The sequence below is a fragment of the Rhinatrema bivittatum genome, chromosome 1, assembly GCF_901001135.1.
Source record: "Rhinatrema bivittatum chromosome 1, aRhiBiv1.1, whole genome shotgun sequence".
Lineage (NCBI taxonomy): Eukaryota > Metazoa > Chordata > Amphibia > Gymnophiona > Rhinatrematidae > Rhinatrema > Rhinatrema bivittatum.
Genome location: NC_042615.1, coordinates 755,246,967 through 755,269,921, shown reverse-complemented (window position 1 = coordinate 755,269,921; position 22,955 = coordinate 755,246,967). Strand labels below are relative to the sequence as shown.

Below are 22,955 nucleotides of genomic sequence, written 5' to 3'. Positions count from 1 at the left end.
CAGCCAACTGGAAAGCATGGAGCTGGGGGTGGTAGAGGATAAGGGCATAGATAGGAATGACTTTTCTGATGAGCAGAGTTCACAAGGAAGGATGTAGGGAGAGATAAAAGAGGAGAGATAGTGAGGAGCCACAGACTGAAGGCTTGTAGGTGAGTAAGAACAGTTTGAACTGTATGTGGAAACAGATGGAGAGCCAATGTAGTGACTTGAGAAGAGGGATTGTATGGGCGTAGTGACTTTGGTGAAAGATTTTGAATAGTGAAGAGATATAATTTGCTGAAAGATCTATGAGGAGCAGGTTGCATTGGTCTATGAGGGAGGTGATAAGATTGGATAAGAGTGCAAGTAGTGTATTCAGAGAGGAAGGGTTAGATTTTGGTGATGCTATAGAGAAAGAAATGACACATTTTAGCAATTTTTTGGATATGTGTAGTGAAGGAGAGAAAGGAGTTGAAGATAACACCTAAGATTACAGGCTGAGGGGACTGGAGGAAGAAAGTGCTATCCACAAAAATAGAGAAAAAGGAAAGTGGGGAAGTGGGGGGGAGATGTGGAGTTCTGTCTTGGCCATTTTGAGTTTAAGGTGGTGATGGGACATCCAAGCAGCAATGTTAGACAAGCAGGCTGAGATAATCATCAGCATAAAGATAAAAGCCATGGGAGGAGATCAGAGTACCAAGGGAGTTAGTACAGAGAGAGAAAGGAAGATGATCCAGGACAGATCCCTGAAGTGCACCAATTAATATTGGAATAACAATAGCGAAGGATCTACTAGAAGGCACACTGAAATGCAGTGGGAGAGGTAAGAAGAGAACTAAGATAGGACGGAGTCCCAAAATCCAAATGAGAATAGAGTATCAAGGAGTAGGTAGTGATGAATAGTGTCAAAAGCAGAAGATTTGTCAAGGAGGATAAGGATTGAGTAAAACCTTTGGTAAGGGCTGTTTCTTTAGAATGTAGAAGGCAAAAACCAGACTGGAGTAGATCGAGAATGACTTGAGATGAAAGAAGGTCAAGACAATGGAGGTGAGTTTGGTGATAAGTTAAGGAAGTGATGGCTCAGAGAAAAGACCACAGTGTGACGCTCCATACACTCTCCACTGCCTCTCCAGATCCTAGAGGGGTGCTGAGTCAACATTTCTATCATTTGAGGAGTAATTTTCCTCCTCCTCTGTCCCATCAACAGCAGGGTCCCTGTACTTATCCTAAGCAGCAGAAGGCCCCCAACTCACAGGTGGCTTCAGAAGGGTTTTGAGTAGATTGTAGAAACATGGCTGAAATCACAGTACCTGTGCTGGAAGACCTTTCTGTTGGAGGAAGGCTGAGGTTTTATGTAAACCGTTGGCCCAGTGTAACTTTGGAAATATGGATCTTCTGCATAATATGAACAGGGTACAGACTACACCTATTGGGCATCTCTCCAGATTGCCCAACAGAACCCACTTGGGGGATTTCTCAGCATCAGGAATTGTTTCAACTGAAACTCTCCTGTCTCTTAGAGACTAATGCAGGCAAGCCGATTCCACCAGAGAAAAAAGGACAGGGATTTTACTCCAAAAAGTTTCTGATACCAAAGTAAACGGAGACTCTATCCCATCCTGGATCTAAGGACCTTGAACAAGTTCCTCAAGAGAGAAAAGTTCAAGATGGCTTTCCTGGGCACCTTGATTCCTTTTCTCCAGAAAGGGGATTGGCTGTGCTCTCTAGAATTAAAGGACAAACAGGTCAATAGAGGGTCATTCTGTACTAGGTATGTCAGGTATGTATTATAAATTGCTGGCTTTGCATTTTCATTGATGTATGGTATGTGTTCTGTGGGGACTTGGGTGCTCTCAGAAGCATGTGCACACCGGTCTTCCTGATCATTCTTATGCTGGTCCAATATAATCACCTCAACCTACAAAGCATCCCAATTTTTTTTTCTTTGTCAGTTACCCATAAGGCTTCTAGAACTACAGACATGAAATGCAGTTTCCCTCTTTTGCTATGCCTTCGTCTTTCAGAAGTGTGCAGGGAGTCTGGTGTCTAGTCTAGGCCCTTAGGGAAGGTGAAGATGATGAGCTGCTGGAGGAGAGTGGGTGGTGGTACTGAGTGTGCTTGCGCCAGTGAGCTATAAAGGTGTTCCCCAGCTGCTTACTGGCAGACCAGCTTTGAGCCCGGTCTTAAGGGACACAGGTATCAGTGAGGAGGTGAGCAGGGTGGGGGAGGAGCTTTGCCGAACCCTCGTTTTATTTGCCTGCCCTTTCCATGAGAGAATGAACTTGCCAGAAAGCTGACCGGACGTTACGCTCCCTGCATGAGCTCCGCTCGAGTTCCCATTAAACTGGACCTGAGGACAAACTCCCTGCTTCCTCTGCAGTTCGAGCCTTGCGCATGTCTCTCTCTCTCTCTTTCGCCTTTCCTGTTCTGTCTCCGTCATTTTCTTCAGCGAAGACGTCCATTTCTTGGGGGGGGGGGGGTAATTTTCAAACTCTGTCGACTTTCTCCCCTCTTTGGACGTTGGGGCAGAGTGGGAAGGGAAATAGAACCAAAATGTTACTAAGAGCCAAGAGAAACAGATAAGTATGAGAAGAGAAAAAGTGTGAAGCTTGCTGGGCAGACTGGATAGGGCCGTTTGGTCTTCTTCTGCCGTCATTTCTATGTTTGTATGTTTCTATTTCAAAACAGATGTCAAATAGAACACCTAATAACTAAGAATAAAGATTTTAAAAAACCCCTTTAAACATTTCCCCAAAATCAATCAAATATTTCAAAACAGCAGACATATCAAACATCCAATAATTAAAACTAATAAGGATAAAAAAAATTTCTCCCCTTCCCCATACCTGGAAACTTCATTTCCAGTAACCCTGAGATTGTAGATTTGGATTAGTAGGGGGAAGGAGAGGAGGATAAGAACGTGCCATACTGGGTCAGACCAAGAGTCCATCAAGTCCAGCATCCTGTTTCCAACAGTGTCCAATCCAGGCCATAAGAACCTGGCAAGTACCCAAAAACTAAGTATATTCCATGTTACTGTTGCTAGTAATAGCAGTGGCTGTCAACTTAATTAATAGCAGGTAATGGACTTCTCCTCCAAGAACTTATCCAATCCATTTTTAAACACAGCTATACTAATTGCACTAACCACATCCTCTGGCAACAAATTCCAGAGTTTAATTGTGCGTTGAGTGAAAAAGAACTTTCTCTGATTAGTTTTAAATGTGCCCCACGCTAACTTCATGGAGTGCCTCTAGTCTTTCTATTATCCGAAAGAGTAAATAACCGATTCACATCTACCCGTTCTAGAATTTTCATGATTTTAAACACCTCTATCATATCCCCCCCTCAGCCGTCTCTTCTCCAAGCTGAAAAGTCCTAATCTCTTTAGTCTTTCCTCATAGGGGAGCTGTTCCATTCCCCTTATCATTTTGGTCGCCCTTCTCTGTACCTTCTCCATTGCAATTATATCTTTTTTGAGATGCGGCAACCAGAATTGTACACAGTATTCAAGGTGCGGTCTCACCATGGAGCGATGCAGAAGCATTATGACATTTTCTGTTTTATTCACCATTCCCTTTCTAATAATTCCAACATTCTGTTTGCTTTTTTGACTGCCGCAGCACACTGAACCAATGATTTCAATGTGTTATCCACTATGACGCATAGATCTCTTTCTTGGGTGGTAGCACCTAATATGGAACCTAACATTGTGTAACTATAGCATGGGTTATTTTTCCCTGTATACATCACCTTGCACTTATCCACATTAAATTTTATCTGCCATTTTGATGCCAAATTTTCCAGTCTCACAAGCTCTTCCTGCAATTTATCACAATCTGCTTGTTATTTAACTACTCTGAACAATTTTGTATCATCTGCAAATTTGATTACCTCACTCATCATAACTCTTTCCAGATCATTTATAAATATATTGAAAAGTAAGGGTCCCAATACAGATCCCTGAGGCACTCCACTGCCCACTCCCTTCCACTGAGAAAATTGACCATTTAACCCTACTCTCTGTTTCCTGTCTTTAGCCAGTTTGTAATCCACGAAAGGACATCACCACCTATCCCATGACTTTTTACTTTTCCTAGAAGCCTCTCATGAGGAACTTTGTCAAACGCCTTCTGAAAATCCAAGTACACTACATCATAGAGTACTTCCTACTCCTTTTATTGTCTGTGGGAGTAAATAACTGATTTACATTTACCTGTTCAAGTCCTTTCATGATTTTGTAGACCTCTATCATATTCTACTTCTGCTGTCTCTTCTCCAAGCTGAACAGCCCTATCCTCTTTAGCCTTTCGTCAAAGGGGAGCCAATTCATCACCATTATCATTTTGGTCATCCTTCTCTGTACTTTCTCCAGTGCAACTATATCTTTTTTGAGCTGAGGTGAACAGAATTGCACACAGTATTCAAGGTGCGTTCTAACCATGGAGTTATACAGAGGCATTATGACATCCATCATTTTATTCTACATTCCATAAGAACATAAGAAATTGCCAAGCTGGGTCAGACCAAGGGTCCATCAAGCCCAGCATCCTGTTTCCAACAGAGGCCAAACCAGGCCACAAGAACCTGGCAATTACCCAAACACTAAGAAGATCCCATGCTACTGATGCAATTAATAGTGGCTATTCCCTAAGTAAACTTGATTAATTGCCATTAATGGTCTTCTCGTCCAAGAACTTATCCAAACCTTTTTTGAACCTAGCTACACTAACTGCACTAACCACCTCCTCTGTCAACAAATTCCAGAGCTTTATTGTGCGTTGAGTGAAAAAGATTTTTCTCCGATTAGTCTTAGATGTGCTACTTGCTAACTTCATGGAATGCTCCCTAGTCCTTCTATTATTCGAAAGTGTAAATAACCAATTCAAGATCTTAAAGACCTCTATCATATTCAAGATCTTAAAGACCTCTATCATATCCCCCCTCAGCCGTCTTCTCCAAGCTGAACAGCTATAACCTCTTCAGCCTTTCCTCATAGGGGAGCTGTTCCATCCCCTTTATCATTTTGGTTGCCCTTCTCTGTACCTTCTCCATCGCAACTACATCTTTTTTGAGATGCGGCAAATAGAATTGTACACAGAATTTAAGGTGCGCTCTCACCATGGAGCAATATAGAGGCATTATGACATTTTTTGTTTTATTAACCATTCCCTTTCTAATAATTCCAACATTCTGTTTGCTTTTTTGACTGCCGCAGCACACTGAACCGATGATTTCAATGTGTTATCCACTATGACGCATAGATCTCTTTCTTGGGTGGTAGCACCTAATATGGAACCTAACATTGTGTAACTATAGCATGGGTTACTTTTCCCTGTATACATCACCTTGCACTTATCCATATTAAATTTTATCTGCCATTTTGATGCCCAATTTTCCAGTCTCACAAGCTCTTCCTGCAATTTATCACAATCTGCTTGTTATTTAACTACTCTGAACAATTTTGTATCATCTGCAAATTTGATTACCTCACTCGTCATATTTCTTTCCAGATCATTTATAAATATATTGAAAAGTAAGGGTCCCAATACAGATCCCTGAGGCACTCCACTGCCCACTCCCTTCCACTGAGAAAATTGACCATTTAACCCTACTCTCTGTTTCCTGTCTTTAGCCAGTTTGTAATCCACGAAAGGACATCGCCACCTATCCCATGACCTTTTACTTTTCCTAGAAGCCTCTCATGAGGAACTTTGCCAAACGCCTTCTGAGAATCCAAGTACACAACATCATGGAGTACTTCCTACTCCTTTTATTGTCTGTGGGAGTAAATAACTGATTTACATTTACCTGTTCAAGTCCTTTCATGATTTTGTAGACCTCTATCATATTCTACTTCTGCTGTCTCTTCTCCAAGCTGAACAGCCCTATCCTCTTTAGCCTTTCGTCAAAGGGGAGCCAATTCATCACCATTATCATTTTGGTCATCCTTCTCTGTACTTTCTCCAGTGCAACTATATCTTTTTTGAGCTGAGGTGAACAGAATTGCACACAGTATTCAAGGTGTGTTCTAACCATGGAGTTATACAGAGGCATTATGACATCCATCATTTTATTCTACATTCCATAAGAACATAAGAAATTACCAAGCTGGGTCAGACCAAGGGTCCATCAAGCCCAGCATCCTGTTTCCAACAGAGGCCAAACCAGGCCACAAGAACCTGGCAATTACCCAAACACTAAGAAGATCCCATGCTACTGATGCAATTAATAGCAGTGGCTATTCCCTAAGTAACCTGATTAATTGTCGTTAATGGACTTCTCGTCCAAGAACTTATCCAAACCTTTTTTGAACCTAGCTATACTAACTGCACTAACCACCTCCTCTGGCAATAAATTCCAGAGCTTTATTTTGCGTTGAGTGAAAAAGATTTTTCTCCGATTAGTCTTAGTTGTGCTACTTGTAACTTCATGGAATGCCCCCTAGTTATTCTTATCCAAACAGAGAACCAGGTGGCAATGTTTTACATCAACAAGCAGGGAAGAACAGGATCATATCAACGCACAATTAAACTCTGGAATTTGTTGCCAGAGGATGTGGTTAGTGCAGTTAGTATAGCTGTGTTTAAAAAAGGATTGGATAAGTTCTTGGAGGAGAAGTCCATTACCTGCTATTAAGTTCACTTAGAGAATAGCCACTGCGATTAGCAATGGTAACATGGAATAGACTTAGTTTTTGGGTACTTGCCACGTTCTTATGGCCTGGATTGGCCACTGTTGGAAACAGGATGCTGGGCTTGATGGACCCTTGGTCTGACCCAGTATGGGATTTTCTTATGTTCTTATATCTCCTGTGTCAGGAGATTATCCAGATGTGGGACTGGTCTGTCTCTTAGAGAATCGTCTTCAGAGCCACATATCTGACAGGAGAATGTTCTGGCTGACACATTGAGCTGAGTCTTAAAATACACAAAATGGTCCTTGGCCAGGAGGATGGTGAACCAAATATTCTGGGAGTAGGTCACAACCATGGTAGATCTGTTTGTATTCCCTTTGAACAGAAGGTTTCTGCTATTTTGCCCCAGGAAAGGGTCTCAAGGCAAACTATCTCTTGATGCCTTTGCCCTGAATTGGGACCAGGGCCTACTTTATGCATAAATTTCAATTCCTCTCATTGTGAAAACCTTGTTAAAACTCAGAAGAGACTGGGAGCCTATAATCCTTATAGCCCCTTTTTGGATAAGACATATTTGGTTGCCACTCCTGTGGGAGATGTCCATTCAGGATCCAGAATTCCCTAACTTGCATCATTCAAAATCTGGAGCTGTTGTGCCATCCAAACATCAGGTTCCAGGCCCTTACAACTTGGATATTGAGAGGCAATTCTACAACCTCTGAATCTTCCTGAGTATGTGTCTGATATCTTTCTGGCTTCCAGGAAAGACTCCACAATGAAGTTCCAGTTTGGCTGTATCTCGATAGGGGCAAAAGTGCTCTTATGGTCAACCAGCACCATGCATGCAAATCAAATCATTACCATATTGCTTTGTTGGGGAGGGGGAGATAATGTGTTATATTTAAAAGATTTTTGTGGTATTGCTGTGTTAAGGCATTTATTGCATGGTAATGCAATAAATGCAGCTTAATAAATGACCCCTTGTTACGTGCGCCGTCCATGGCAGACCTGCGGCACGGCCCCCTCACCTCTCTACTGAAAATCCAGTCACTGGTTCCTCCTTGCTGGCGGCGGTGGGCTGTCAGCTTCGTCCTCAGGCCTCCCCCGGTGCCTCCGGCTCTGCCATAGTCCCCGGCGTTCCAGGTCCTGCTTCCACTTCTCATCAGGCCTCTCCATGTGGCCCGCGGAGAGACGCTAATTGTGCTGCACCCCTCCCTAGGCGTGTGCGCATCATTGACACCTAGGTAGGGACCACGGAGGGAACCTAGCCGCGGCCCCGGATGATGACGTCAACCTAATCTCAGTATTTAAGCTCAGGCTCCGCTCCCTAGCATTGCCTTTGCAACAGGTCCCCTCTCTGGTCGAGTACTCGTTGCTTCTAGAGCTTTGTCTCAACCCTGCGCTCCTGTTCCACGTTGTTCCTGTTTCTTCATTCCTACCCTGCTTTGGATTGACTACACGGACTCTGACCTTGCTTTGCCTGATGTTGCCACTGCCTATCTCCAGACCCGACCTCTGCTTCACTTGACTACGGTACTGACTATCTCCAGACCCAGACTTCTGCTTCACCTGACTACACTACTGTCTATCTCCAGACCCAGACCTCCGCTTCGCCTGACTACGCTACTGCCTATCTCCAGACTCAGACCTCTGCTTCACCCGACTATGCTACTGACTATCTCCAGACCCAGACCTCCGCTTTGCCTGACTACGCTACTGCCTATCTCCAGACCCAGACCTCTGCTTCACCCGACTATGCTACTGCCTATCTCCAGACCCATGCCTCTGCTTTGTTTGACTACGCTTTGCTTATCTCCAAACCTAGAACTTCACCTTGTCTGACTACGCTATTGACTATCTCCGTGATCAGACCTCAGCTTGGCTTGATTACGATATTGACTTGAAGATTGGGCATCCAAATGGCAGATGAAATTTAATGTGGACAAGTGCAAGGTGTTGCATATAGGGAAAAATAACTCTTGCTGTAGTTACACAATGTTAGGTTCCATATTAGGAGCTACCACCCAGGAAAAAGATCTAGGCATCATAGTGGATAATACTTTAAAATCGTCAGCTCAGTGTGCTGCAGCAGTCAAAAAAGCAAATAGAATGTTAGGAATTATTAGGAAGGGAATGGTTAATAGAACGGAAAATGTCATAAAGCCTCTATATCGCTCCATGGTGAGACCACACCTTGAATACTGTGTACAATTCTGGTCGCCGCAGCTCAAAAAAGATATAGTTGCGATGGAGAAGGTACAGAGAAGGGCAACCAAAATAATAAAGGGGATGGAACAGCTTCCCTATGAGGAAAGGCTGAAGAGATTAGGGCTGTTCAGCTTGGAGAAGAGACAGCTGAGGGGGGATATGATAGAGGTCTTTAAGATCATGAGAGGTCTTGAACGAGTAGATGTGACTCGGTTATTTTCACTTTCGAATAATAGAAGGACTAGGGGGCATTCCATGAAGTTAGCAAGTAGCACATTTAAGACTAATCGGAGAAAATTCTTTTTCACTCAACGCACAATAAAGCTCTGGAATTTGTTGCCAGAGGATGTGGTTAGTGCAGTTAGTGTAGCTGGGTTCAAAAAAGGTTTGGATAAGTCCTTGGAGGAGAAGTCCATTAATGGCTATTAATCAATTTTACTTAGGGAATAGCCACTGCTATTAATTGCATCAGTAGCATGGGATCTTCTTAGTGTTTGGGTAATTGCCAGGTTCTTGTGGCCTGATTTAGCCTCTGTTGGAAATAGGATGCTGGGCTTGATGGACCCTTGGTCTGACCCATCATGGCAATTTCTTATGTTCTTATGTTCTTATTATCTCCGTGATCAGATCTCAGCTTGGCTTGACCACGGTATTGACTATCTCCACGATCAAACCTCAGCCTTGCTTGCCACTGCCTTCAGATCACCGCCAGCCCTGACTCAAGCCTACCATTGGATGCCTCTTCTGCTTACTCCCTGGATGTGGTTTCTTCAGGCTTCGGCCTACTTTTGCTCGAGCGCCCCCTGTCTGCCTTAGTTCCATTGGTGCCCGAGTTTCCAGGACATTACCTAGTCCGGAGTAAGATTGTACCATCACTCACCTGTTGTCTGTGGGCTGAACCAAGTCCTACAGCAGCTCCATCACTGCTCTCTACATTAATGGTGGGGGTGGAAGGGGAATAGAACAAAGAGCTAAGAGAAACAGATAAGTATGAGAGAAAAAATGTGTGAAGCTTGCTGGGCAGACTGGATGGGCCATTCGGTCTTCTTCTGCCGTCATTTCTATGTTTCTATGTTTCTATATTATATACAGACCCCACCTAAGTCCTGCTGGCCCCGGCACCCAAAAGCTCAATCCGTGGGGAACGAGGGCTGGTATAGGTGAAGCTCCAGCAGCCTCTGCCTATCAGCCCACTCCACCTGCCAACGGTGGGGACCCGTAGGTCCTTGCCTACGGGTTGCATCAACCCTACCTCGGCCCAAGGGTTAGCCTCCAATGCAACACCCCTTAGGCAGTTATCTTGTTAAACCTCATTGGTTAAAAATGGCTCCCCTCTGACTGGCAAAATTAACCAGCTAAATGTGCGAGGTGTATACATTTAGATTGATAAAAAATGGGCAGTACTGCAGACATTCTTGGGATGTGTTTAAGACTTAACTAACTTAGGGGGTCATTTTCTAAAGGGATCACATGCGAAAAGGGACTTTTCGCGTGCAATACCTAGATCGGGGCAGAGTCTGCACCGGAAGGCGAGGAGTTGGGGTGGCGTCGGGGCGGACTCCGCGACAACTTCGTTGATGGTGAAAGGTAAGACTCCTTATCGCCGCCAGCAGCATGCCCAATAGCGCCACCTTTCATGGTGGGCTATTGGGTGCGAAAGCCGGCAGTGATAACACCGCGGTAGTGCGATCGCTGCCGGCTTTCGCAGGCCCGCCCCCTGCTTCGTCCCCCGGTACTGCGTGATTCTCAGAGGCCTGCGATTTTTAGAAAATCCAGGCCTTAGTCGAGTAGCTAACCACAGTACTAATAGCAGGCATAAATCTAACTGGTCAAATTTTCTCTGTCTAGATTTAAACTAATTTGTAGCCCAAACCTAGCTGGTTAGGCTTGGCTGAAAATTTTCCTAAAGATAATCAGTTACAATTATATTTGTTGTTCAGCAGCTTTTTGAAAATTAACCCCTGAATTCTTAGGGGTCAATTTTAAAAGGGTTTAAAATCTTTTTTGAGTTATACCCCTAAATTGATCCTTTTAAAACTTTATTGGTGCTGAGTCCCTAAATTTAGGCTCTCATAGGTCCATATTAGAGGCATTTAACTAGATAACTCGCTAGATATCCAGCTAAATAAATTTTGGAAACTTATCTGACTACATTTTAGACAGATACCAGATACCTTAATTATCCTGCTAAAATGTAGCCGGATAACATAGGGTTGTTACATACACAGTCTCTACTGCATTGTACAAATCTATTCCTCTTGTTTATTTTTTTTTTTTATTTAAAACTTTTATATACCGGTATGCAAACATCATACCGGTTTACATTGTAACTGAGAGATTGAAAATACAATTAACAGGGAGGGGGAAAGGAGGGAGTAAATACATAGAGCAGTAAGAAGGAGGAAAGGGAACATTAACTTTGAGATGTAAAACAGGGGAATTAAATACAAAGGGCTATATACAGTATTTACAGGAGGCTATTAACAGAGTACAATCTGGGAGTCGCTTATAGGAGGATTGTTCGGGGGGGATGAGAGGAGTAGGTAGATGGAGACAATTTATTCTGGGAAGGCCTGTCGGAAGAGCCATGTCTTTAGTTTTTTTCTGAATTTGGAGTAGCATGGCTCAAGTCTGAGGGTGGTCGGGAGGGAGTTCCATTGTTTAGGGCCTGCAATGGAGAGAGCGCGATCCCTTGTGGTGGAGAGGTGAGCTTTTTTGATAGGAGGTACTGTTAGGGTACCTTTGTTGACAGAACGCATGGGTCGGTCAGAGGGTACGGGGCAAAAGGGTTCATCTAGCCAGTTAGAGTTGTAGGAGTAGATGGATTTGTGTATTATGGTTAAGGTTTTAAAGAGGATGCGGGATGTTATGGGGAGCCATGTTTGGGGACCATGTCCCCAAACTGACACCACCTTTCATCGAATCAAATGATAGAAATTCATCAGTCATATCAAATTTGTGGTTAATTCCTTTGACTTTGTATGTAATACCACCCCCACCCTCCCAAAACCCCTACCCGAGTTGTAAGTGTCCCCTTTTACATTGGTATTTTATTAATTGCCATACTGTTAAGAAACACCCAAAGCGATGTACAACAAAATTGAAATACAATTAAAATACATTTCTCCAATTATGAAGAATAAAACTTCCAATATGGCATGTTACTGTCACCAGGGATCAAGCTAGATATTGATATTCTCTTATAGAAATCAGAAAACTGTTCTTAATTAGAACTACAAATGTATTTGAATATAGTATTATTTTACATATTTAATACATTTAAAATTATGTAGCAAGAAAAAATAACTCATAATGTTCTTTTCTTTGGGTTAGAATACTTCATTCATGTGATCTCCATTGACACGCTGGTCCAGGAAGCTGTGAAAGCATTCCATGATAATGAAATCGTTATACGAAGTGGAAAACATATGACTCAAAAAACAGAAGCTGGGAAAGCAAACCAGGTATACATAACTTTGTTGTACTATCTAAGCAGTTTTAAGTACAGAAAGAATAAAATTAAAATCTTTGGAGAGCAATTTTCAGAGCCATGTATATACATATAAGGGCCAGATCTTAAAATCTACGCGTGGGCATAGATTTGTTCGCGCAACCCGGCGTGAACAAATCTACGCCCGATTTTATAACATATGCGCACTGTCGCACGCATATTATAAAATCCGGGCTCGGCGCACGCAAGGGGGTGCACACATGTGCACCTTGCGCGCGCCGAGCCCAAGGGGAGCCCCGATGGCTTTCCCCGTTTCCTCCAAGGCCGCTCCGAAATCAGACCGGCCTTGGAGGGAACTTTTTTTCCGGCCCCCCCCCCCCACCTTCCCCTCCCTTCCCCTAGCTAACCCAGCCCCCATCCCTAACTAAATCCCCCCTATCTTTGCTGCAAAAGTTACACCTGCCCAAGGCAGGCGTAACATGCATGCACTGGCCAGCTGCCGCGCGCCATGCACTCGACCCTGCCCCCGAACCGCCACCACACCCCCGACCATGTCCCCAAACTGACGCCATGCCCCGGGCCATGCCCTCGGACCACCCCTTTTTGCAAGTCCCAGGACATATGCGTGTCCCGGGGCTTGCGCGCGCCGCCGAGCCTATGCAAAATAGGCTTGGCACGCGCAGGGGCAGATTTTCTCGGGTGACGCGCGTATCTTACGCGCATAGCCTTTAAAAATATTCCCCATATAGCGATATGCGTGCATAAATGGGTTGTCTGAAAATTGCCTTTCCTCAATATAGCTAAAAGGGTGCACGCTGTTCCTTATACTTTAGCTGAATTTAGAATAGCTGTTTACAGGGAAGTGTTTAGATCGAGGAGGGAAGTAACATGCATAGATTGCATTTTCACATCTGCATGCTTTATTTTCCTTGAAAAATATACCCACACAAAAAAGCAGGTGCAAGCGTCCACAGGGAGTGTGCACCCATAAGTTTCAAAGGGAAAGTTCAAAAAGAAGCTCAAAACTTGGCTTTTCACAAAAGTCTTCACTTAAAGATCTCTCCCCGAGCCATGACTCAGGGCTAGACTTATTCTCGCATTTCATAATCCTTTACGCTAGATGTCTGATGCCGTAACTATTTCATCTTATAACTTTGCCTCATGATTCTATCTGTTAGATGTACGTTATGCTGCACTCATGCTTATTAAGTCAGATGTAAACCCAACTTTTTGTTGACTGTTATTTGTAATTATTTGCAATTATGGGTATTTATTTATAATGATTTATAATAATTTAATTCTTGTTCTCTGCTTTATCTATAAGTTCTAAGTTCTTACGAAGTTATCCCTGTTATTTGTACCCACTTGTTTGATGTAATTTCCAACTTTGGTTCTATGTAAACCGATGCGGTATGTACTAGTACATGAACATTGAAAATTATAGCCAAGTCCATGCGTAAATATACCTGTGGACTTTATCTCAAAATGAGCAGTTTGAAAAATGCCTCCTGAAAGGGTAATTTTCAAAGCCATTTCCACTGGTAAAATAGCGCTTTACCGAAAGAAATAGGCTCTTTCAGAACTGCCTGCCGTACATGTGGCTAGAATCACGCATGTAGTGGCACTACTCGCCTAACCTTACCCCTAGTGTAAAGAAGTGTTCCTGGGACGGGATTGGGAAGGGGGTGCACACTTTGGTATTTTCAATAGTATGCACATAATTTTCTACCCATTCAATGAGCAGGTGTAAACGTATTTGTAGTCATTTTAGGTAATTTTCAAAATGAAAGTATGCTCATAATTTCACCTTGAAAATGAGTGTAAAGTCTGTGGGTAAAAGATACCCACGGATGTTGAGCTAATGCAACAGTTACAAAAGTACCCCCTAAAGGCCAAATTTTCAATGGCCTGTGCGCGCAAATACCAGTGGTTACATGCATGGCTGGGCCCTGCGCACACCACGCACGTTTTCGAAGGGGGAACAGTAAGTATTAAAATAAAAAATTAGGGTCTAGGTAGGGTTAGGGAGGAGAGGGGAACAGGTAGGAAGGATAGGGTTTGGGATAGGGAAGTTCCCTCCCAGTTCGCTCGTTAATTGGATTTTAAAATCCGGCGTCAGCGTGTGTATGTTATAAAATCATTGCGTCCATGTGCGTGCACCGGGAAGCGCGTGCACATGGACGTGCATGCGCTCGTTTTAAAATCAACCCTTTAATGAGTAACTATTATATATTTAGGGACCTTCAGTTTCAGTATTTATATTTTTTTGCTTAGGAATTTCAATGTTAGAACAAAAACAAATTATTGGAAAAACGACATTTCAACTGATTTTTCTCCTGTGTATTATATCAAAGTCATTTTTCCATTGACCTTTTTAGTTATAACATTGAAATTCCCAGGTAAAATAAAATAAAAACTGAAAACGAAGGTCCCTATATATTTTGTCAGAGAAATGAAATAACATTAATAGTCCCATTTTGGGTCAGAGCAGTGCTCCATGAACCTAACATTTTGTCTCCTACTGAACAGTAGCCAATCCTCACTTGAAAGAAGTACCCAATAGATTTTAATCAGGAGATTTATTCCCTTTTGCTTCCAGAAGTAAGAAGTGGTGATACTAAAATCTACCTGATTACTAATTGTTAATGGACTTGTGCTTCATAAACTTGTCCAAAACTTTTTAAAATTCCGCTATACAACTAGCCTTGACCTTATTCTCTGGCAACAAATTCCACATTCTAATTGTACATTGAATAAAAAAAAAAACCACTTTTAAATTTAAAATCTATTACCAGTTAATTTCATAGTGTGTCTCCTAGTACTATTTGAAATGGTAAATAACCATCCTCTATTAACTTGTTCCACACTACTTATGAGTTTATAAAGCAAGTTTGCTTACCTATAAATAGGGTTCTGCATAAGTAGCAGGATGAATTAGACATGATTCATGGTGCCAAATGGACCTATCTGTCATAGCTCAGTAAAACTTTCCTGGGCATACATGGGAATTCTCGAGCACACTCTGCCTCTTCAGCCCTTCAGTCTTTTGCAAAGTTTAAGCTTAAGTGAGGTAGTTGACTCTCTAGAGAGGCAGGTGGGTAATTACATTGGCTAATTCATCCTGCTGTTGATGGAGAACCCTGTTTACAGGGTAAGCAAACTTTCGTCATCAACAAGGAGGGTGGAATTAGCCATGACTTGTAAATGCATATAAAAAGTTACTACTCTGCTTTCTTAAATTTTAAAACTAAAAATATATATAGAACTTCATGCTTCCAAGTAAGAAAAGTCTTCATTTAAAAAATGGGGAAAGAGAATTATAGATAGGAAAAAGAAGGGAGGGAGCTGCTAGATTTGCTGATTAGGTGCTTTTGCAAGAAATCTTGAAAGTGACTGGCCCCATTACTTTTCTTAGCATACGGACAGGACAGTTGGATCCAAAACCAGTGGGTTATGCACCTCTACCAGCAGACGGAGATGGAGCAAAGCTGACATCACAGAATATATACCCCTGCACTGACATCATTCCGCCAGTATTCTCCGTCTCCAGCAGATGGTGGATTGCTTAAAAATTTTCAAAGGAGATTTATTACACCCCCACTGTCCTGTGGTGATACATTATGGTCTCTCCCTCAGTTGAGAATTCCTGAGGTGACATCTTTGGATTCCTCCCTCAGATGAGAGCCTTGGTCTGGTAGCTGATTTTTTTCAGCTGACGTGGACTTAGCTGTAAGAAAAAACCCCAAAAAACCCTACTGCAAGCGGGTGCAGGAAGCCAGGCGCGGCAGTTAAGGTCCTTGCCCTTTCCCCCCAAAGTTGGAGGCTGATCTTGTACTTAGCCGGGTCGGGCTGAGTTCAGGTAAAGAGTAATTAAAAAAAAAAGAAGAGGGGAGTTTTATAGTGATTCTTCTCCTCTCCGGACTCTATGCTTGGTGTGTTGATCTGACGTTTGTTCCCGCCTACGGGGGAGCTTAGGGGAGGTGGGCAGCCTGACGGGTTGAGCAGCCTTTTGGCTAGGTCTCATTCTCAGGCTTTTCTTATTTGCTGTGTGGTAGGCCGTGGCAGCGTTTCATGTGTTTTTTTCATGTGCATAAGGCTTCCCTCTTCAGTTCCGTTGGTTCATGCTTGTGCATCCAGCTCTGCGTCCAGTTGTGCGCCTGGTTGGATGCCCAGTTGGGCGCATAGGGGCATCTAACTTGGAGTTCATATGCACGCATTTATTTACTTGTACTTTTTGAGCAACCTCATGGGAGCTCAGTTTTTGGGTGCTCATTAAGGCACAGTGTTGAGCATTTAATTTTTGGATGTCTAAATTTTATGCGCCTAGTTTTTTGCAGCACAAATACAGCTGGACACACTCTTCTCAGATGCTTGCTCAAACTTACTGACAGACCGGTGATGCCTATAGCAAAGAAAACTGTGCTGCTTGTCATATTTGGGCATCCCAGCCTGGCGTTCCCTCTAACTTGTGTCAACACTGTTTGGAGGCTCGGGGGGAATTGTCTTCTTCTGATTTTGCTAAGCCCGATTCTTCCCAGCCTGATGCGGGAATGGGAAAAGAGCTGCCAGAGGGGTCAGCTGATTTTGGAGTTCCTCTAACTGGTTCACCAGTGGGGGAAAGTAGTTCAGTGGGCACAGGACAGATGCCACCTGGTTTGGCATGGATCCCTCTGCCTTTTTTTTGGGTAGAATTTTCACAAGGACTGCAGTCTTTTCTTCAGGCACAGTCCTTGGCCCCGGCCAATCTTAACAGGTCAGGATCACAGGCGGTGAAATCTCGCATGCCTAGAGCTGCGGGTAGGAGTCAGGGTACACCTAGAGTGTTGCAAGTCTTCCTGATAGGGACCCAGATGGCACGAATGTTGATGCCTATCTTTACTCCCTGGAAGATGGGGAAATTCCTCTAGGATTGGAGCTGTATAGAACTATGTTGTGGTTGTTTCCTAGAGATGAGTTACTGAAGATGCTGGGAGTACAGGGGGCTGAATTCATGTCTGAGCCAAAGAAAGATCCCATTTTGATTTCTTTGTGGAAAGCCTCATGTTTCTTCCTTATTATGGAGACATTCAAGAGTTGATTGATCTTAAATGGGGATCCTCAGAAGCTAATTTTAAAGGGGGACGGGCCTTGGAAGGACTATACCTCTTGGATCCGGCTGCAAGAGAGCAATTGGGCTTTCCAAAAGTGGATGCGCTTGTGTGTGCTGTTACCAAGCGGACGACTATCCCCATAGAAGGGGGAGCGGCTTCGAAGGATGCACAGGATAGGAGAATTGAGGCCATCCTTAAGCAGGCTTTTGAAGCAATGGCTATGAATTTGCAGATAGCTTCTTGTTGTTCCCTGGTGGCTCGCTCTTGTTTACTTCTCTTTCAGGAGGTAGATGAATCTGATGTAAATTCCAGGGAGGTGATGGAACCAGCAGCCACCTTTTTGGCAGATGCGGGCTGCGATTTGGTCCGCACCTTGGGCAGAGGGGTGACTTCAGTAATAACGGCCAGACGTCAGTTATGGCTGAGAAATTGGTCGGCTAATATAACCTCAAAGTCTAACCTTACAAAGTTGCCCTTTAAGGGCTCGCTCTTGTTTGGGAGTGAGCTGGAGAAAATGGCCAGTAAGTGTGGTGAGTCTCAGGTTCCTCTGTTGCAAGAGGATAAGAAACAGACGCATGAGAAGTCATACTAGGGGATCCAAATGTTTTCAGTCCTATAGAGGAGTGGCCTTTCAGAGGGCTTGACCTTTGGATAGGTCTCAGTCCTTTCGTCCCAAGCAGCCCAGATGGGATGCAGGCTTGGGTACTGGAGCCCTCCGAGCTTTCCAATGAATGTGTGTTGACCCATTCCCAGAACCAGGAGATAGGGGGTCACCTCTCTCATTTTTATCGGTCATGAGTCAAAATCACGTCAGACCAGTGGGTTCTGGAGGTGATAAGAGATGGCTATGCGCTGGAGTTTTACACTGTTTTTCTGGACTTGTTCATAGTGTCTCTCTGCAACTCTCCGCAGAAGAGACAGGCAGTGGAGTGTATGTTGTCAAGACTCCTCAGACTGTGGGCTGTGGTTCAAGTACCCACGTCTCAAGAAAATATGGGCCAATATTCCATTTATTTCGTTGTGCCCAAGAAGGAGGGCTCTTTTCTCCCAATCCTAGATCTCAACGGGGTCTCTTGTTTGCATGGAAAACTTGCGCTCAGTGATAATGGCAGTATAGTCGGGGGGAGTTTCTGACATCTCTAGACTTGTCTGAGGCGCTCCTGCATATTCCCATCCAGCTAGAGCATCAACAATTTCTGCGTTTCCTGGTTTTGGGGCATCATTATCAGTTTCGAGCACTACCTTTTGGTTTGGCCACTGCGCCCACAACTTTTTCCAAGGTTATAGTAGTAGTGGTGGCGGAGTTGAGAAAGGATGGGATTCTGGTACACCCGTATGACTGGCTGATTCAGGCCAAGAATCTGGAAGAGAGCCTTCAGGTCTTACAAACGGTGATCTCCTTGTTGCAGAAGCTAGGTTGAACCTGGCCAAGAGCAATCTTCAGCCATCACATTCACTAGAGTATCTCGATGTTTGGTTCGACATGAAGTAGGGCAGAATGTTCCTGCCAGAGGGCCGTATTCAGAAGATGATGGCACAGACGCGTCTATTGACGAACACAATACACCTGCCAGTGTGGTCTTATCTACAGGTACTCAGATTGATAAGGGTGAGCCTTATCAATCACCTTGATGGTGCTTTGGGCTAGGGCACATATGTGTCCTCTTTAGCGCACTCTGCTGTCTCATTGGAGCCCACAGTCTAAGGACTATTCGATTTGGCTTCACCTACCGATGGAGGTCTGCATATACCTGCAGTGGTGGTTACAAGCGAATCATGTAAGAAAGAGGGTTCCCGTAAGATCATCAGACTGGCTAGTACTCACGACATATGCGAGCCTTCAGGGTTGTGGAGCTCATTGCCAGCAGCTGACAGCACAAAAGCGCTGGAGTACAGAAGAGTCTTTCTGGAGCATCAATCAGCTGGAAGCCTGTGCTGTCCAGTTGGCATGCTTGCGATTTGATGACCGATTGCAGGGTTGAGCGGTCTGGATAATGTTGGACAATGCAATGACAACAGCTTACGTCAATCAGAAGGGAGGAACCAAGAGGCAGCAAGTGTCGCAGGAAATAGCCCAAATTATGAAATGAGAAGAAGTGCATCTTCAGGAGATCTCAGCCTTGACATTGCAGGAAAAGACAATGTAAGAGCCAGCTTTCTCAGCTGACACAGTCTGGATCCAGGAGAATGGGAATTGTCAATCAAGGCGTTTCACCTAGTGGATCGCTGGGGCTTTCCGTTTCTGACCTGTTGGCGACTTCTCGCAATGCAAAGATTCCTTGCTTCTTCAATCGCAGGAGAGATCCAAAGTCTTTGGGCATCGATGCTCTCACACAAGAGTGGCTGGAGGAAAGGCTACTAATTGCCTTTCCCCCATGGCCCATGTTGGGCAGAATAATTTGGAGATCAAGATTCACACGGGGATGATGCTTCTGGTAGCACCGGATTGACCCAGAAGACTGTAGTATGCAGATTTGCGAAGGCTCCTGGTGGATTCTCTCCTCTGGTATCCATCTCACAGGGATTTGCTATGACAGGGGCCTGTTTTCACAAAGATCCGACTTGAGTTTGTCTTACAGTATAGCCCTTAAGAGGGCTTGATTGCTGAAGCAAGGATATTCTACAGCGGTGATTGCCACCTTACTCCAAGCGAGAAAGTTCTCCACTTTCTTAGCTTATGTGTGGGTTTGGCAAGTGTTTGAGGCTTTGTATGAACATTGAGGGGTTCCTCCTGGTTCAGTTAAGATTTCGCTCACTTTGGAATTTTTGCAGGATGGATTGAATAAATGGTTGGCCCTTAATTCATTAAAGGTACAGGTGGGGGCTCTTGCCTGTTTCCGAGGTCAGGTGAATGGTGGACCCTTGTCGGCTCATCCAGACGTGGCCCGTTTCTTAAAAGGAGTGAAGCATCTTCATCCTCCCTTGCGGTTACTGGTGTCTTTGTGAAGTCTTAATCTAGTTTGGATTTTATGGGGGCCCCCCTTTTTGACCAATGTGTAGCCTTTCCTTGAGGTTACTAATTTGGAAAACGGTTTTCTTGTGGCAATTTGTTCTATGCATAGAATATACGAACTGCAGGCTTTGTCTTGTTGGGAGCCATTTTTACAGGTGACTCCGGGGGCGATACAGCTGCCTACTGCTCCTTCCTTTTTGCCAAAAGTGGTCTCTGATTTTCACTTAAATCAGTCAATTTCCGTGCCATCTCTGGACAGGGAAAGAGATGCGGGGGAATATCGCCTGTTACAGCCCTTGAATGTCGAGGCATATCTTGAGATATTTGGAGTTTTCTAAACCTCTCAGGAAGATGGATTGCAGTTTGTGTTGTGTTCCGCGGCCGTGGACAGCCACGACCGTGGTCCCCTACCTTGCCCGCGGCGGCGACCTGCCGTGGCAGCTTCTACTGAAACCCCTGAGCCTGTGCCCGTTGCTTCAGCGAGGGTCCCCGGGATGGCCTCCGGGTGGGGAGCCGTTCCTGCTCCTCCCTCGTGGCGTCCAGCAGTCTTTCCTCCACGGAGGAAATCCAAGATGGCCACCGCCATCTTTAGGCACGAGGCTGTGCCTCCTCTATAGATTTAAAGGGGCCAGGCCCCTTTAACTACTTACAGCGGTTTTCAATCAGCTTGAGTAGAGGAAGTATAAAGGGAGGCTTCCTCTGCTCATTCATTGACTTGGCAACGTCTCTTGTAGCGCTTTTAAGTCTGCTTGCTTCGGTGAGTCTTCTTGTGCTTTGGATCCTTGTTCCTGGTTCGTCTTGGTGTTCCTGGTTCCTGACTTCGGATCGGCTAGCAGTGATTCCTGGTGTGTGACTTCAGACTGGCTGGCGGCGATTCCTGGTGTGTGACTTCGGACTGGCAAGCGGCGATCCCTTGGTGTAAGACCTCGGACTGGTAAGCGACGACCCTCTGGCAATTGACCTCGGACTTCCTCTGGACCATCGTCTCCAAGGGCCCACCTAAGTCCCAGCGGCCCGGGTCCCTATGGGCTCCTCCCGGGGGGACCACGGGCTTCCAGTGGTGAAGACTCCATTCCCCTCCTAGACGTCACAACTCTCGCCTGCTTCCATTGTTGCCTCAGTCTCCAGTGCCAAGGGTCAGCTGGTCGCATCTTCTGTTCTGCTTCGCCACCCGATGGGAGAACCTATGGACTCACCTCCTCAGGTATACTATCCTCCCGTCCAAGGGTTCACAAGCCTGAGCATAACAGATCGCCAAGTCCATGGACCTGGTGGAGGCATCTGCCCGCCAGGCCATTCCTGGAATGGCCCAGTGCCTGAAGGATCAGCAAAAGACCCTGGATGCCCTTGTCTCTGCAGTAGAGGGCCTGAACCAATGCTTCGAGGCATTGGGGCCCATGAACCCCACTCTGCCCTCCTCGCCTGTGGCTCTGGGGGGGGGGGGGGGGGCGTTCTACTTATCAGGGCCCTGTGCAGGCCTCCGTGGGCGATCTTGGGCAGGTAATTCCCACACAACTCCCGGCGCCCTCTCGATACGCCAGAGACGCGAAGTTATGTCGAGGATTCCTCAGCCAGTGCCAGGTCCGTTTTTCTTTATTGCCTGCGCAGTTCCCAAATGACTTGGTCAAGACTAGTTACATTATGACCTTGCTCGACGGGAAACCCTTGATCTGGGCCTCTCACCTATAGGAGAGAAGAGACCCTGTGTTCGGAAGTCTGGATCAGTTTTTGTCCGCCTTTCGGCAAACGTTTGATGAGCCTGTCCGCAAATCCAATGCTGTTTCAGAACTGCTCCAGTTGCGACAGGGTACTCGGACAATGGTCGAGTGCGCAACAGAATTCCGTACATTAGCCGCCGAGTTAAACTGGAGAGAGGATTGCCTCCACGGAATCTTCCTGGAGGGGCTAGCCCCGCACCTTCAGGATGAATTAGCAGCAAGGGAACTCCCGGACGATCTCGATGGCCTAACAGATTTAGCCAATCGCGTGGATCGTCGCATGCGTTTTCGTCTTCCGGAAGGGAAGGCAGGAAGGAAGCCCTCGCCTGATCCCAAGGCTGAAGTGAGAGCCCCTTGAACGCCGACCGAAGAGCCCATGGAATTGGACCGTGGGAGAGTGTCTCCACAAGAGTGCCGGCGGTGAATTAAGGAAGAACTTTGTTTCTATTGCGGCACAGCGGACCATCAAATAGCCGCATGCCCAGCGCGGCCGGGAAACTCTTGGGCCTAAGACCTGAAGGAGGTCTCTTCCTAGGCCTAACCTCTCCTGTACCTCCACTAATGCTACCAGTGGCGTTAACAGCTGCGGGCGGTGAGTTCCACACGTTAGCTCTGGTGGACTCCGGCGCCGGCGGCAATTTCATTATGAAGAGCTTGGTGGAGCATTTGAAGATCCCACAAGTCCGTCTTCTAGCTCCATTGGTCATCTCCTCGATCCAAGGTAAACCTCTTCCAGAACATGTGACACACACCACGGTTCCCGTCCAGGTGAGGGTTGGAATCCTTCATCGGGAGAGGATGCCTTTCCATGTTTTGGAGTATTCCATATATCCTGTCGTCCTGGGTTTTCCCTGGCTTCAGGAACACGGTCCTTAGTTCGACTGGAAGACCTTGCAGCTATCCCACTGGGGGCCGAATT

General features: G+C 45.2%; 1 protein-coding gene across 1 annotated transcript in view; it reads left to right on the top strand.

The window, feature by feature from the left end:
- The window catches only part of SPEF2 (sperm flagellar 2), a 310,148-nt gene that overhangs the window by 245,346 nt on the left and 41,847 nt on the right, over nucleotides 1–22,955 (top strand). The window contains exon 12 of the mRNA XM_029578899.1: nucleotides 12,158–12,288. Within this exon, the coding sequence (XP_029434759.1) occupies nucleotides 12,158–12,288 (131 nt within the window). The remainder of the gene's footprint in view (nucleotides 1–12,157; nucleotides 12,289–22,955) is intronic.